This window comes from Heptranchias perlo, chromosome 14 (genome assembly GCF_035084215.1).
Source record: "Heptranchias perlo isolate sHepPer1 chromosome 14, sHepPer1.hap1, whole genome shotgun sequence".
NCBI lineage: Eukaryota > Metazoa > Chordata > Chondrichthyes > Hexanchiformes > Hexanchidae > Heptranchias > Heptranchias perlo.
The window spans coordinates 65,167,487-65,182,697 of NC_090338.1; the positions used below are offsets into that span (position 1 = coordinate 65,167,487).

At 44.3% G+C, this 15,211-nt stretch overlaps 1 protein-coding gene across 1 annotated transcript in view; it reads right to left on the bottom strand.

Moving 5' to 3' along the window:
* Window positions 1-15,211, bottom strand: part of LOC137332588 (dedicator of cytokinesis protein 2-like) — a 555,930-nt gene that overhangs the window by 55,989 nt on the left and 484,730 nt on the right. The window contains exons 41-42 of the mRNA XM_067996525.1: window positions 5,173-5,314; window positions 866-947 (exon numbers count right to left, since the gene is read on the bottom strand). Coding sequence (XP_067852626.1) covers window positions 866-947; window positions 5,173-5,314 — 224 coding nt within the window. The remainder of the gene's footprint in view (window positions 1-865; window positions 948-5,172; window positions 5,315-15,211) is intronic.

The window sequence follows — 15,211 nt, forward strand, 5'->3', positions numbered from 1 at the left end:
AACGATCAGTCCTCAGCAAAGGCCCCAGCTTTCTCGCAGGGTTACCAACTCCCTCAGTACTGCACTGGAGTGTCAGCCTAGTTTGTGGACCAAATGACTCCAGTTTTGAGTCTTTTTTTTTACTCATGAAGGCAAGGGATGTTAGTGTTGGAGAAAGGAACATTTCAGGCAACCCGTTCATCAGCAATTGGCCCAGATCAGGGAAAGCATTGCCACGTACAGAGTAAAGCTTCCTCTACCCTGCCCCAACAATGGGCCTCAACCCCAACACAATACCTTACACTGTTAAATGAATGGGGCCCTCTCTCTTGACCTATAGCTGCTGGATAACCACTGCCTCCTAAGAACATAAGAAACAGGAACAGGAGTAGGTCACATGGCCCCTCGAGCCTGCTCCACCATTTAATAAGAACATGGCTGATCTTCGACCTCAACTCCACTTTCCCGCCTGATCCCCATATCCCTTGATTACCCCAGAGTCCAAAAATCTATCCATCTCAGATCTAACAACAGTCCCTTGCTTTTTCTCAGCAGACAGTGAGAGGAGAAGAAGGGGAGCGCTGAATCCCAACTCCGGTGCCATCCCACAACTAGAAAGGCCGTGAATGGAGATTCAGAGAGGCGGGGAGCAGCGAGCCTGCCAAGGCAGAGCTGTCAGCACTGGGGCAATGCTCAGGGCAAGAGAATGAGGTAAGTCACAAACCCATTTAAAACCCATCTGGATACCTTGAGGACTCACATAATCCAAAATGAGTGTTTCTCAATCCAAATGCATGATAGTTGAGAGGGTTGTCCACAGGTAGGTCTGCAGACAAATAGCTCCTGCACCATATTGGGAGGACCACTGAACTGCCATCATACTTACTTGATAACCTGGTCCGGCACTGGCTTGTTCTTGAAGCGGGGCTGTTCCTCTAGGACTGGCTGGACAGTGAAACACTGAATTACTGTATGAGAGTCAGGTCAAGGATTTTTACTGCTGCAGTTAGTGTTCCTCATCATTCATGCTCTGTGGGGGTGGGGGGAAGCATTAGTGGGCACGCTACTATGTGTATTTGATCTAATTGATCTCCAGCTGTGTGATTGAGGGCTCTGGTATTGAGAGAGGCCTAATTCCAGGATCTTATTGCAGGTATGGAAATTGCTGTTTAAAAAATCCTGTTGGATCAAATTCTTGTAACTACAAATCACTGTGCGCAATATTACTTTGCCTAATATTTTAGGACTTTATATATCTTCTCTATAAAATGGAATTGGAAAAAATGGCCAACTGCTGACTATTCTCCTTGGAGAGGTGTTAAGTCTATGGGGTCAAATTGGCTGGCGATGAAAAATTGGAACTGAGTCAACCCACTGTGGGCAGATGTAGCGGTTGCACACCTGTGCCAGGTGAATAGTTCTCCGGGGTACCGTTGGTAATTGACCAGCTAGCCTGGCTCACTAATGGAAGCTGAAGTGGGAGAGTTGTCACCAGGGACTCGGATCTTCTCACTCCACTCCAGGTAACGCTACAAGCCAATGTCCTAAGGAGTACAATGGACAAGCAGTGGGACACTCATTGGTGCAACATGGTGGTAAACTGCACTGTTTAAGTGCGTTACACTCAGGCAGAACCCCTGTGTAGACTTTGGGAGGAGGGAGTTCCTTCATCTTAACTCTGCTGAAGTGCCTCAGGTCTTTGGACTTTGGTAAATGGAATGTGTCCCTTTAGTGTCTGTGTGTGCACTCCATATTGTGTAGTAACTCTCTCTTTCTGGAGTGGTCTGTAGTTTAGTTTGGAGACACTTAAATATTATGGAGATGATCTTATAGAGGTATATAAGCCTGTTGAGTCTCTTCCATTCTCGGCTGAAAAGCCGAAGTGTCTGCAGCTTTCCCTCATAACTCAGGCCCTTGATACTGGGGATAGCCTCGTGGCTCTTCTCTGCATTGCCTCCAATGCTTGAATCGCTCTCATTTCTTGGTGATCAGAATTGGATGCAGTATTTAAAATGTGGCCTGAGTAGACTACCATAAAGTTGGATTGCTACCACCTTTGATTTATATTCTACTGATTTGACTATGTACTTCAACATCCTATTAGCTTTATTGATTGCTGCTGTTCATTGGTTGGACATGTTTGGCATTGAGTCTACTAAGACTCCTCGGTCTCTTTCCATTTCCTCCTCAGTTATTTCAACACCATTTATGGAGTGTGTGTGTTACCCATTTGTCCTTCCTATGTACAGTACTTTACATTTGTCTGCATTAAATTTAATCTGCCACTGTTCTGCCCGATTAATTATTCTTTTCCAATTCATTCTGTAACTTCTGACCTACCTCTTCCCATTCCACCACTCCTCCTAGTTTGGTATCCTCTGCAAATTTGTCCTTTACCTTGCATTAAGTTTCTGAATCCAGGTCGTTGATGTAAATTAGAAACAGTAGTGGTCCCAACACCGAGGCCTGAGGTACCCCATTGAGTACTCCCCCCTCCCCCACTCTAACAGAAGTCCTCTAACAAGTAGTCATTCCCTACGCTTCAACCAGTTTCTTGTCCATTCCCAGGCTTTACCCTGAATCTCCACAGTTTGAGTTTAATTAATAGCTTTTCATGTGGAACTATGTCAAAAGCTTTTTGGCAGTTGAGATACTTTGCAAGGTTTACCACAGTACACTTGGGTTGTCCACTTCCTTAAAGAAGTTGAGGAAATTGATGAGGCAGGATTTTCCTCTTCTAAGACCATGCTGACTGCTGTTAACTGGGTTACTGTTGTACAGGTTTACTCATGATAATCAGTTCCATTATTTTACATGGAATGGAAGTAAGGCTAATTGGTCTGTAGTTTCCTATGTCTATTTTGTCACCCATTTTTAAATATAGGCACCACATAAGCCTGTTTCCAATCTTCTGGTAACTCCTCAGTGTCCAATAACTCTCTAATAATGATTGTCAGTACTTCACAAATCTCCTCTCTAGTCTCTCTAGCAATCTGGGATAAATACCATCCATCCCTGGGGATTTATTTGTTTTGCGTCTGTCTAGCCTGTTTAGAACTTGCATCTCATTGATGACAATGTCATTGATTGCACTTGGGATACCTATGTTTGGGGAGGGAATGCGGTTCATGTCTTCCCTTGAGTAAAGCTCACTGTGATCTTCCTCAGTAGGGTACTCCAGTATAACAAGGGCACCCTCCCAAAAGCGGAAATGTGACATTTCCATTTCTTACTCCAGACAAACCCATAGCCTGTACGAACGCGACTCCCAAATTAGTGACAAATTTACATGGTGGGCTGACATTTGGAATTACTATAGACAGGGGGCAGGCTGCTTTGGACCTTTGACCCTGTGCTCTTTGGTTGGCCATTAGGAGGGAGAGACTACGGTCTGTTTTTTCCATCCTATTGTCTCCTCCTCCTCCCCCATGCAAACAAGGGGGGAATCACATCCTTTGCTCGAAGTCTGGTCACTCACTGAGGAGCTACGGCAATTAGAGAACTGGACCTGCCTCTTCAAACTGCACATTCGGTGCCAGTAGGCCGCACATCACAGTCTGTTTATCATTACAGAATACCCAAAACAGCAGAGCTTATCTGAGTCATTAAGCAGCCTGGTTAGTGCCCAGCTAGTTACAACCAACTGGAATTTAACAGGCACTAAATGGAAGCCTTTGGCCATACCTTACACATAAATAGCACTGCGACAAGTCATTGAACAAATGATAAAGGCTGAGACCAATTTCTTCCTGTCCAATTTGTTACAGCCTCTCTCTGATTCTACCCACTTGACGATCTCTGTGTCTTTTAGTTTGCTGTCTCTAATTCTTTTGTTAGGAGTGAAGGCACGCAGGTCTGTGTTTGTGCTTACCCTCACGGTTGAGTGCCTGATTTCAATCATCCCCACTGTGGGCAGTTGCCCAGTAGAACAACAGGCACCTCTCCACAGGAAGAGAAAAGAGATGGTAGGACCAATAAGTCTATCTTAAAAAGCCCTGGGTCCTTTCACTTACTATACGCAAGCTGGGATACTCCTGTGTCCTAATAGCGTTCCCTTGCTACACCTTTGCTGGAGTGGAAGGGCCTTGAATCCTGGCTTGGTCAACATCTCATAGTGGGACAGGAGACAAGGCTACCAAGGGTCACAAGGTTACTATTTCTCTTCGCTAGGAATTGGAGGGGGAAAGGGTTTATATCCATGATAACCGCAGTGGACTGGCATAATGAGTGTACACAGAATCTGGAGCACAGAAACAGGCCATTCGGCCCATCTGGTCTATGCCAGTGTTTATACTCCTCGCGAGCCTCCTCCCACTCTAATGACCTCTTCCCACCCTGTCCCCCCCCCCCCCACCCGCCAATTTCCTTCTACTCCCTTCTCCCTCGTGTATGCATCAAGCCGCCCCTTAAATACATCAATGCTGTCTGCTTCAACCACTCCATGTGGCAGCGAGTTCCACATTCTCACCACTCTGTGTAAAATTCTTCATTTGACCTGTTAGCGGCTATTTATATTTATAACCCCTTGTTCTGGACTCGCTTTCAAGTTGAGACAGTTTCTCCGTACCCACGGCGAGATGCTATCTGTTTACTGTTGCCCATGAGTGCAAATCGTAGCCCTCCTATAAATGCCTTGGCTGTGATCGGCTGAGTCAGTAATACGCCAGGGATTGAAGCTGGCACCTTCCTGATCCGTATGTGTCAGTTACCACACACGGCAGTGCATCTACTCGCTGAGCCCTCGGAGCGGCTCACTTGAGTTTATCTCCATAATGAAGATTTAGTTAACAGATAAACAGGGTCAATTTTGTAAGGCTCCACTCCAGCGCGGAGTCCTGCTGACGGGAGCGGAATCACATGCAGAGGGCCGCAAGTCCAACTCACATAGCTCCTGATTTTCTGGTCGTTGAAAGGAATCACCGGAAAACCGGCAGTGGCATGGATCTGGCGCGCTGGCCTCCGTGCCAGGTTGCCTTTTTCAGGTGCTCCCTTTGGGGGAGGCTCCTTTGCCCGGAGCTCCAGCTCACAAAATTTACCCTAACATCTCCAAACTATTACCTCAGTGCTTTTAAAAAAATGAGCAATGCTTGACAAGCAATCATTTCTCCGCAAAAATACCCAACTGTAGTGTAAGAAGAGGATTGTAATCCAGTTGCTAACACCACCTATATCACCAGCAGCCCCAAAGGATACACTGTCCGAGGGAGTTTTTGATGTTGTCTGCCGGAGGTGATGTCGTGTTCATCTTCTCTGCGTTTGGAAACTGGGTCATCAGCTGTCCTTGAAAATCTTCTCTCCGCTCATACTCCTTCCCCCGATAGATAAACACCTTGTTCTGTTATTAAAAACAAAAGGAGAAATAGCCTTAGCCTGTTTTTTTTGTTGGTTAGTTATGTGAAATGAATTTGGTCAGTCGCAGTCCAGATCCTAGTGGACAGGAGTCCGCAGCAGAAAACTGTCCTTAATTCAGCATTTACTAGCATTAAGTCTGGCAGTTTCAAGCGGAGAAACCATGGGATGGCTAAGGTGGGAAGTAGAAAAATGTCCCATTCGCACAGTAAAAGAAAGAACTTACATTTCTATATCACCTTTCATGACCTCAGGATGTCCCAAAGCGCTTTACAGCCAATGAAATGTAGTCACTGCTATAATGGAGGGAAATACGGCAGCCACTTTGTGCACAGCGTGGTCCCACAAACAGCAATAAGATAAATGACCAATTAAACTCTTTTTAATCAAGATTTTTAAAATTGGTAAGAGTGAATAGGGAAAGATTATTTCCTGTGGTTGAGGAATCCTCTGTTAAATCTCCTCTTAGCTTCTCTAGTCCAGTGGAAATAGAACTAATATCTCAAGTCTCTCCTCAGAACTATGGTTTCCCACCTCTGGCATCACCATGGTGAATCTACGCTGTATGCTCTCTATGGTTTTAATGTCCTTTCTATAATGTGACACTCAAAACCACACACTTACTCTAACTGCGGACTAACCGTTGCCTTGTACAAATGTATTATTTCTTTGCTCTTTTACTGTATGCCCCTGATTATAAAACCCAAAGTGCTGCTGTGAGTCATTCATCTCAAATTGGCTGCTGCATTTACCTGCATAACAGTTACTGCACTTCAAAAGCGATTTAAAATGTCACTAACAGAGTGAGGAGAGAGATTAGGAAAAATTTCCTTACAAATGGGTCTGTTGATGCATGGACCGTTTTACAATAGGACTGGTTGAGACACGACAATGTGGCTCTGAAAGTCCTGATTATGTGTTCAAGTCCGTAGTGGTTCTTGAATCCGCAGCCTTCTGACTCAGAGGCAAGGGTATTACCAACAGAGCCAAGCTGACAGTTAGTTAGAACACACTTATAGAGCACTGTGCACAGTTCTGGTCTCCATATTTTGAAAATGATATGTAGAATCATATGCAGAAGGTGCAAAAAAGATTCACAAGGATCATACCAGAACTGAGAGGTTATACTTATCAGGAAAAATTGAACAGGCTGGGGCTTGTTTCTCTAGAAAAAAGAAGGCTGAGGGGTGACCTGATAGAAAGCTTTAAGATTAGGAACGAGTTTGATAGGGTAGATGTAGAAAAGATGTTTCCACTTGTGGGTGAGACCAAAATTAGGGGTTATAAATATAAGATAGTCACCAATAAATCCAATAGGGAATTCAGGAGAAGCTTCTTTACCCAGAGGGTGGTTAGAATGTGGAGTAGTTGAGGCGAACAGCATAGATCGTGTTTGACCAGCTTAATTGAGTTCTTTGATGAATTAACGGAGAGGGTTGATGAAGGTAGTGAGGTTAATGTTGTGTATATGGACTTTCAAAAGGCATTTGATAAAGTACCACATAATAGACTTGTTAGCAAAATTAAAGCCCATGGGATTAAAGGGACAGTGGCAGTGTGGATATAAAATTGGCTAAGGGACAGAAAGCAGAGAGTAGTGGTGAAAGGTTGTTGTTCAGACTGGAGGGAAGTATACAGTGGTTTTCCCCTAGTGTCAGTATTAGGACCATTGCTCTTTTTGTTATATATTAATGACCTGGACTTGGGTATAGAGGGTATAATTTCAAAGTTTGCAGATGACACGAAACTTGGAAATGTAGTAAACAATGTGGAGGATAGTAACAGACTTCAGGAGGGCATAGCCAGACTGGTGAAATGGGCAGATTTAACGCAGAGAAGTGTGAAGTAATTCATTTTAGTAGGAAGAATGAGGAGAGCCAATATAAACTAAATGGTACAATTTTAAAGGGGGTGCAGGAACAGAGAGACCTGGGGGTGTATGTACACAAGTCTTTAATGGTGTCAGGACAAGTTGAGAAGGCTGCTAAAAGGACATATGGGATCCTGGGCTTTATAATTAGAGGCATAGAGTACAAAAGCAAGGAAGTTATGCTAAACCTTTAGGAAGGATATCAAGGCCTTAGAGAGGGTGTAGAAGAGATTTACTAGAATGGTACCAGGGATGAGGGACTTCAGTTACGTGGGGAGACTGGAGAAGCTGGGGTTGTTCTCTTTAGAGCAGAGAAGGTTAAGGGGAGATTTGATAGAGGTGTTCAAGATCGTGAAGGGTTTTGATAGAGTAAATAAGGAGAAACTGTTTCCAGTGGCAGAAGGGTCAGTAACCAGAAGACACAGATTTAAGATGATTGGCAAAAGAGCCAGAGGCGACATGAGGAAACATTTTCTTACGCAGAGAGTTATTATGATCTGGAATGCACTGCCTGAAAGGATAGTGGAGCCAGATTCAATGGTAATTTTCAAAAGGGAATTAGATAAATACTTGAAGGGGAAAAATTTACAGGGCTATGGGAAAGAGCAGGGGAATGGGGCTAATTGGATAGAGCCGGCACAGGCATGGTGGGCCGAATGGCCTCCTCCTATGTTGTATCTACTATGATACTATGATAGATGCATTCAAAAGAAAGCTAGATAAACACATGAGGGAAGAAAGAATATAAGTTTATGCTGATAGGGTTAGATGAAGAGGGGTGGGAGAAGGCTCGTGTGGAGCATAAACACCAGCATGATCTGGTTGGGCCGAATGGCCTGTTCCTGTGCTGTACATTCTATGTAATTCTGTCTAGTATTGGCCTTGCCAATCACTTCAACCCATCACTTCTGTGGCCTTCCACCACTCTGGCCTACCAATACACTTGGCCTATCACCACCCTGCCTACTACCATTCCATCTGAGATTGACCAACTTGCCACAGAACAGCAGTTAAAACTGCGCCCTTTCTGACCTGTATGACTCAATTCAATACCAGGCGGTCGGTCCCTTTACTAAATGAACCATTTGGGAGCTCCATCACTTGGTCTATTAAGAGTCGCTGTGTAAAAATAAATTGTGCCTGACACACAGAACGATGAGCAGCCTTGTTATAAATAAAGGCCTCATCACCTCGGCCCACTATTGAATTGAACTGCCTCTGGCGAGCTAATTTTATGAGAATATTCCAATTATATATTTATTTTTCCAGTTGAAGCTCGAGCAACGTTTACACGCACTGTTTGAATCAGTGACCAAAGTTAATTCGGATGAGTTTTCTACACAGTAAAGCCATTTAGTATCATCATAAAATGGGATGCGTGTTAGAAACTGATTCTATTGCTGCTCCTCTGTATTGCCAAACATCAGCTCTCTGTCACGGATCCTGGCTGATGTTGCAAAGTGAAAGGATTCACCTCCCGATTCCTGACCGGGATTGATAAGTCTTTGAGACAGTCGTCTTGGTAACAATGACGCTTTATTAGCGCTGTTTACCTTGAAGGAGAGTCACTGAGTGCGAACACTTGTTTCTGCCAGCTTTCTGCCCAGCCTCTGGGGAACCGATGTTGACGCAGAGCCAGATTTGTGTCTTCTGCTGTTGGATTAATCGTCTCTTGTTCTGGCCTGCCCAGGGGGCTGAGCTGGTTTGGTGTGCAAGTGTGATCGGACCATGAGGCGAATGTCATGTGGCAAGAGGGCCAACGTGTTAACGAGATGTACACAATGTTACGGAACAAAAGCAGCCACTCTGCCCTTCGAGTCTGCGCTCGTGTTCTTCTCCGCAAGAGGGCTGGCTCCCCAACTGGGCCCCCCGACGAGATGCAACATTTGCAAGCAGCGACGGTCCAGAAATGGTGGGTCTGCAGGCCCTGATTTTCTATACATTCATTTAAATAAAGAAAGGACGTGCATTTATATCACGCCTTTCACAACATCCCAAAGAGCTTCACAATTAGATACTTTTGAAGTGCAGTCATTGTTGTAATGTAGGCAATGTGGCAGCCAACATTGCACACAGCAAGACCCTACAAACGGCAAGGAGATATAAATGACCAGATAATCTGTTTTTGGTGATGGTGCTTGAGGGATAAATGTTGACCAGGAAACTGGAAGAGTTCTCCTGTTCTTCCTCAAATGGTGCCAGGGGATCTTTTACCTGAGAGGGCAGATAGATCTCAATTCAATGTCTCATCCAAAAGACAGCACCTCCGACAGTGCAGCACTCCCTCAGTACTGCACTGGAATGTCGGCCTGGACTATGTGCTCAATCTCATGCATGTGAGCTTGAACCCACGACTGTCTGACTCATGCAAGAGTGCTCCCACTAAGCCAAGGCTGACACCTAAATGGATGTAAAATCTTGGCGTGAGGGCAATGATTTTCCAACCAGTGTGCCCTACAAGTGCCACTCCTTGCCAGGAAGTCCCAATTGGTGAATCAGTCTGAAGGTGTCTCCTTCTTGCCTCAGCCAAGCTTTTCAATCCTGCCTATCAAAGACCTGGCTGCAACTGGCCACTTCCATGGAATGTCTGGAGACTAGACTGTGCCTCTCATTGGCACAATGAGGATGCCCCACTCTAGCACCTAGATTGACACTTGAGTGCAGTCCTGAGGCAGTGGTACATTCCCCGAAGGTGTTATCTTCAGATGAGATATTAAACTGAGGCCTCGTCTGCCTGTTCCGGTGGATGTGGGACTCATTGAAGAGCAAGAGGTTCTCTTGGGTTGCCTAGCCAACATTCCTCCCTCAACATCCATGGCGCAAAAAAAGATGATTCATTTAATTTACTGTTTTTGGGACTTTGCCTACAAAACAACAGTAACTGTACCTCAGAAGTACTCCATTGGCTGTGGAGTGCTTTGAAGCATCCTGAGAACATGGTAAGATGCCACAGAAATGAAAATTCTTTCTTCTGTTGCCAATGTCGTTCATGAGAAGAATACGATATCTTTGTCACCGCTGAAAGAACTCACCTTGAAACTCAAAGACTCATGGCACAGCGTGAGTCTTTGTGTTTCTGACAAGATGAATCTACTAATAAAAATGCCTGCCGAGAAAACTGACTGGCGAAATGAAAGCAGTAAAGAAAATTCTGACACAAACAAGCAATAGGGAACAACTCTTCTTAAGTGGTTAAGGCAGTGAGTAGATGAGTCATCTCGGGAAGGCCCCAGACTCGTACCCAGTCTTTGCTGAGTTAGATGATCTCTGTTAGGGTGCCACACTTGGTCTCAGTGTACATAGACTAGGGAAGGTCCATAGGTCAGGGAGGGTCCATAGATCAGGGAGGGTTCCCTCTCCTGATCACTGTTGTACTGTAGTGGTTATGTGACTAGACTAGCCAGAGGCCTGGACTGATAATGTGAGCCCAAATCCCATCATGGCAGTTTGAGAATTTGAGTTTAAAAAATCTGGAAATAAAAAGCTTGTATCAGTAAAGGTGACCTTGAACCTGCTGTAAAGACCAAATTGGTTCACTAATGTCCTTTAAAGAAAGACTTGCATTTCTATAGCACCTTTCACGACCTCAGGACGTCTCAAAGCGCTTTACAGCCAATGAAGTACTTTTGAAGTTTAGTCACTGTTGATTATCTGTTTTAGTGATGTTGATTGAGGGATAAATACTAGCTAGGACACCAGAGATAACTCCTCTGCTCTTCTTCGAAATAGTGCCATGGGATCTTTTGCATCTACTTGAGAGAGAAAACAGGGCCTTGCTTTAACAACTCGTCAAAAGACAGCACTTCTGACAGGGCATGCAGCACTCACCTCAGTGCCAGCCCAGCTCTTGAGTGGGACTTGAACCCATGACTTTCTAACTCAGAGGCAAGATTGTTACCCATAGCTGACACAATCACCATTCTAATATAGGGAAGGAAACCTGGCCTATAGGAGACTCCAGTCCCACACCAACATGGTTGACTCTTAACTGCCCTATGAAGTGGTCTAACAAGCCACTCAGTTGTACCAAACTGTTACTGCCGCTTCAAAAAGAAGGCCCACCTGCTGCACCCTCTCAGGGCAACCATGGATGGGCAATAAATGCCAGCCTTGCCAACAACGCCCATACCCCGAGAATGAATTAAATTGAATGATCCAACAACCTATGCTTGTCGTGGGTGCAAGTGGAGATCAGGTGAGAACGGGACTGAACTTGACTGTGGTTTTCCCTGCTGTCAAAGACTGTGCTGATAGTTACAGTCTAGACTCACACATGATGAATGGGCATTTGAGCTAGATGCTCGAAGGTGACAGACATCCGTGGAACTCTATTGTAGCATGTGTTATCACTCTAAGAAGGGGGGCAAAAGAACAGGGGGATCATTTTTAACTTCAGCGACGGTGTGCAACATGTGGTTGAGATCGGCCACCCGTAATATGCTATGTTGATTTTTCTTTCGGAAAATCGGGTGGAGTGTAGATCAGGCGGCCGATCCGTACCAACCCATTTCTCTACCCCGCTGGAAGTTAAAATGACCCTACAAATCTACTCACCTGGGTCAAAGACGATGTATATCAAAGAGCCTGACAACTCAATGAACGTCGGCACCTATACTGAACACGACAACACGATCCTACAACCTACAGGCTTTTGAAACCCAAGCTTGGTGTCGCCCAAGCAATTCTTCCTGATAGTCCTAGACTTTTTCCTTACTCTTACATAGAAAAATAGAAAATAGGAGCAGGAGTAGGCCATTCGGCCCTTCGAGCCTGCTCCACCATTCAATATGATCATGGCTGATCCTCTATCTCAATACCGTATTCCTGCTCTCTCCCCATACCCCTTGATGCCTTTTGTGTCTAGAAATCTATCTAGCTCCTTCTTAAATATATTCAGTGACTTGGCCTCCACAGCCTTCTGTGGTAGGGAATTCCACAGGTTCACCACCCTCTGAGTGAAGAAATTTCTCCTTATCTCAGTCCTAAATGTCCTACCCCATATCCTGAGACTGTGACCCCACGTTCTGGACCCCCCAGCCAGGGGAAACATCCTCCCTGCATCCAATCTGTCTCGCCCTGTCAGAATTTTATATGTTTCAATGAGATTACCTTTGATGGCGTCCTGCACTGAGGGCCTTAGTCCTTCGCTTGGGTTTCCCAATCCAGAGAAAGTCTCCTTTTGTGCTTATTTAACTTGCTAGAATATTCAGCGAAAAGTCTATAGCACTGTGGTGTGAATCCTGGGCTATAGTCTGGCAACATAACTTCCTTAAAGAAATTGATCTAATTTGCATTTGAATGAATCAATACTAACTGCCCCCACCGTCTCCCTGTTCTATAGATTGACCACTCGCTCACTGATGTTTCCACACATCAGATTTTAATTTACCCCCCCTTCAAGAACAGGCCGTGTCCTCTAGTTCTACTGTTCTGGACAAGGTGAAGCAGCTTGTCGAGGACTATACTATCTAATCCTTTTAGAATCCTACAAAGATCATTCACGTCACCTCTCAACCTGCTCTTTTCCAGTGGGAACATACCCAATTTACATAATCGTCCCTCATAATCCAATCCCTCCACCATTCCGATTGCTCTCTTCTGTATCCTTTCAATAGCTGCAGCATCCTTTTTGTACTGTGGCGACTAGAACTGTTCACAGTATTCTAAGTGCAGTTGCAGCAATGATTTATAAAGTGGCAGGAATACCTCACTATTACAGCTCAATATCGACCTTTTAATACATCTCAACATCTGATTTGTTTTACTCACTGCCACCGAGCATGCTTGTGATAGTTTCAATTTATTGTCAATCAGGATCCCCAGATCGCTTTCATTTGCAATGCACATTACCTTCTTTCCATTTAAGTAATAGTCCCTACAGGGTTTTTGTCCTCATGTGAAGCATTTTGCATTTCTCTACATTGAATTTCATCTGCCACCTGTCTGCCCAATTGCCAGGTATATTTAAATCCAAATGTGGCTTCTTCTGATCAGCTTTGGAGTCTATCACCTTCATCAGCTTTGCATCATCTGCAAATTTAGCCAATGTGCTTGTGACTCCTAGCTCCAGATCATTTATAAAGACATTAAACAAAGGAGGTCCCAAAACAGACCCCTGTGGGACCCCACTGGTATCATTCTCCCAGGCTGATGTCAACCCCTGTGCCACCACCTTCTGAGTTCTATCGGTCAATCAATTATGTATCCATTGTAAAATATTTCCACTGGTTCCAGCTTTCTTTATTTTCAGTACCAGCCTTTCCAGAGGAACTATATCAAAGGCCTTGCTGAAATCCAAGTACACCACATCCATTGCCTTACCCCTATCAAGCTCCTTTGTCACACCCTCAAAGAAAATAGGTAAGTTAGATTGGCAAGACCTCCCCTTTATGAACCCATAATGGCTATCTTTTATGATTTTATTTCTATTGAGATGTTCCATGATGTTATCTTTAATATAACTTTACCCACAATGGACATCAAGTTCACTGGTCTGTATTATCCTGGGCCACTTTTGTTACCTTTTTTAAAAAATAGGAGTAACATCTGCCTTTCTCCAGTCGCCAGGCACCTCTCCAGTATTCAGTGATTTCTGGAAGATTTGTGTTAGAATTCTTGCATTTTCCTCCCTTATTCCCTTAAGAATCCTCAGGTGCATCTTATCCGGCCCCTAAGATTTATTCACCTTAAGACTTGCTGAGCGTTTTTAGCATTTCCTGTTTTTGTTTCAAGGTGAGGTCTTTGTGACTTCAGTGTTTATAACTGCATTATAACACACTGAACCAACGTTCAACAGGAAATTGAGCTATTTGCCAATGAATATGGACCCACACTCAAACATCATGTAACACGTTTACAACATTGTTTTCCCTTAACTCATAAATTTATCCCCTCTACTATTTAGTTCCGAATTTTAAAACTTTTCCATGGAAAAGGAGTTTTATCACACTCCTGGCCTAGCTCTTGAGGGGTAAAGATGGCTTTTAAACACTGACTGGGAGTGTAGAGTTCCTTTTGCACAACACAAGAATTCTGTGGCCTCCTTCAATGGCCTAGGAGCATGAGGCCTGAGCTACATAGAATTACAGAGAATATACAGCGTAGAAACAGGCCATTTGGCCCAACTGGTCTATGCCGGTGTTTATGCTCCACATGACCCTCCTCCCACCCTTCTTCATCTAACCCTATCAGGATATCCTTCTATTCCTTTCTCCCTCATGTGTTTATCTAGCTTCCCCTTAAATGCATCTATGCTATTCATCTCAACTACTCCTTGTGGTAACAAGATTCACATTCTAACCACGAGCTGTGCAGTACTGCTAAAAAGGGAGAAGACTGTTTGTGGAGAGTGAAGAACATAAGAGTTTTAAGGAACAGGAAAAGGCCTTTGGGTGCATCAGGCAGCCTGTCTATTTTTGATAGATCTTCACACCAGCTACCAACCTTCTCCACACATCCTCAATCTCTTCTATCCAGGGTTGCCAGTTCTGTTTGGGAATGGGAAAGTGAATGGTTTCTTAGTTACCTGATTGGATGATTCTTGACTGTCAGTCAAACAGACTTTTCCCCATCTCTAATATAATTTTCCATGCCCCTCTGATTTTTCTTACGGGTTGCTCTCAGCAGTGTCCAGGAGATTAACCTTTAATTCCTAGAGATCCCAGCACAATCTGGGAGAGTTGGCAATCCTACTTTTATTTCCAGAAACTCAGTTTAGTGCATCAACTCCATTCTGCTTCAATGGCCTTCCCTTCTATCTAATTCCACAATGCCAGTGATCTCTGCATAAATACAAAGTTCCCCCTCACTTGTCTTGTAATTTCAAACATAAAAGAATCAACTAGCTCGCTGTAAACTCAATTAAATTAAAATTATGTCTTTAAAATTATGAAGGGGTTTGATAAGGTAGATGTTGACATCCTCTGTGACTGTGACTGTGGTAAACTATCCTTCCTCATCCTTCTCGACCTGTCTGCAGCAAATGACACGGTTGACCACACCATCCTCCTCTCC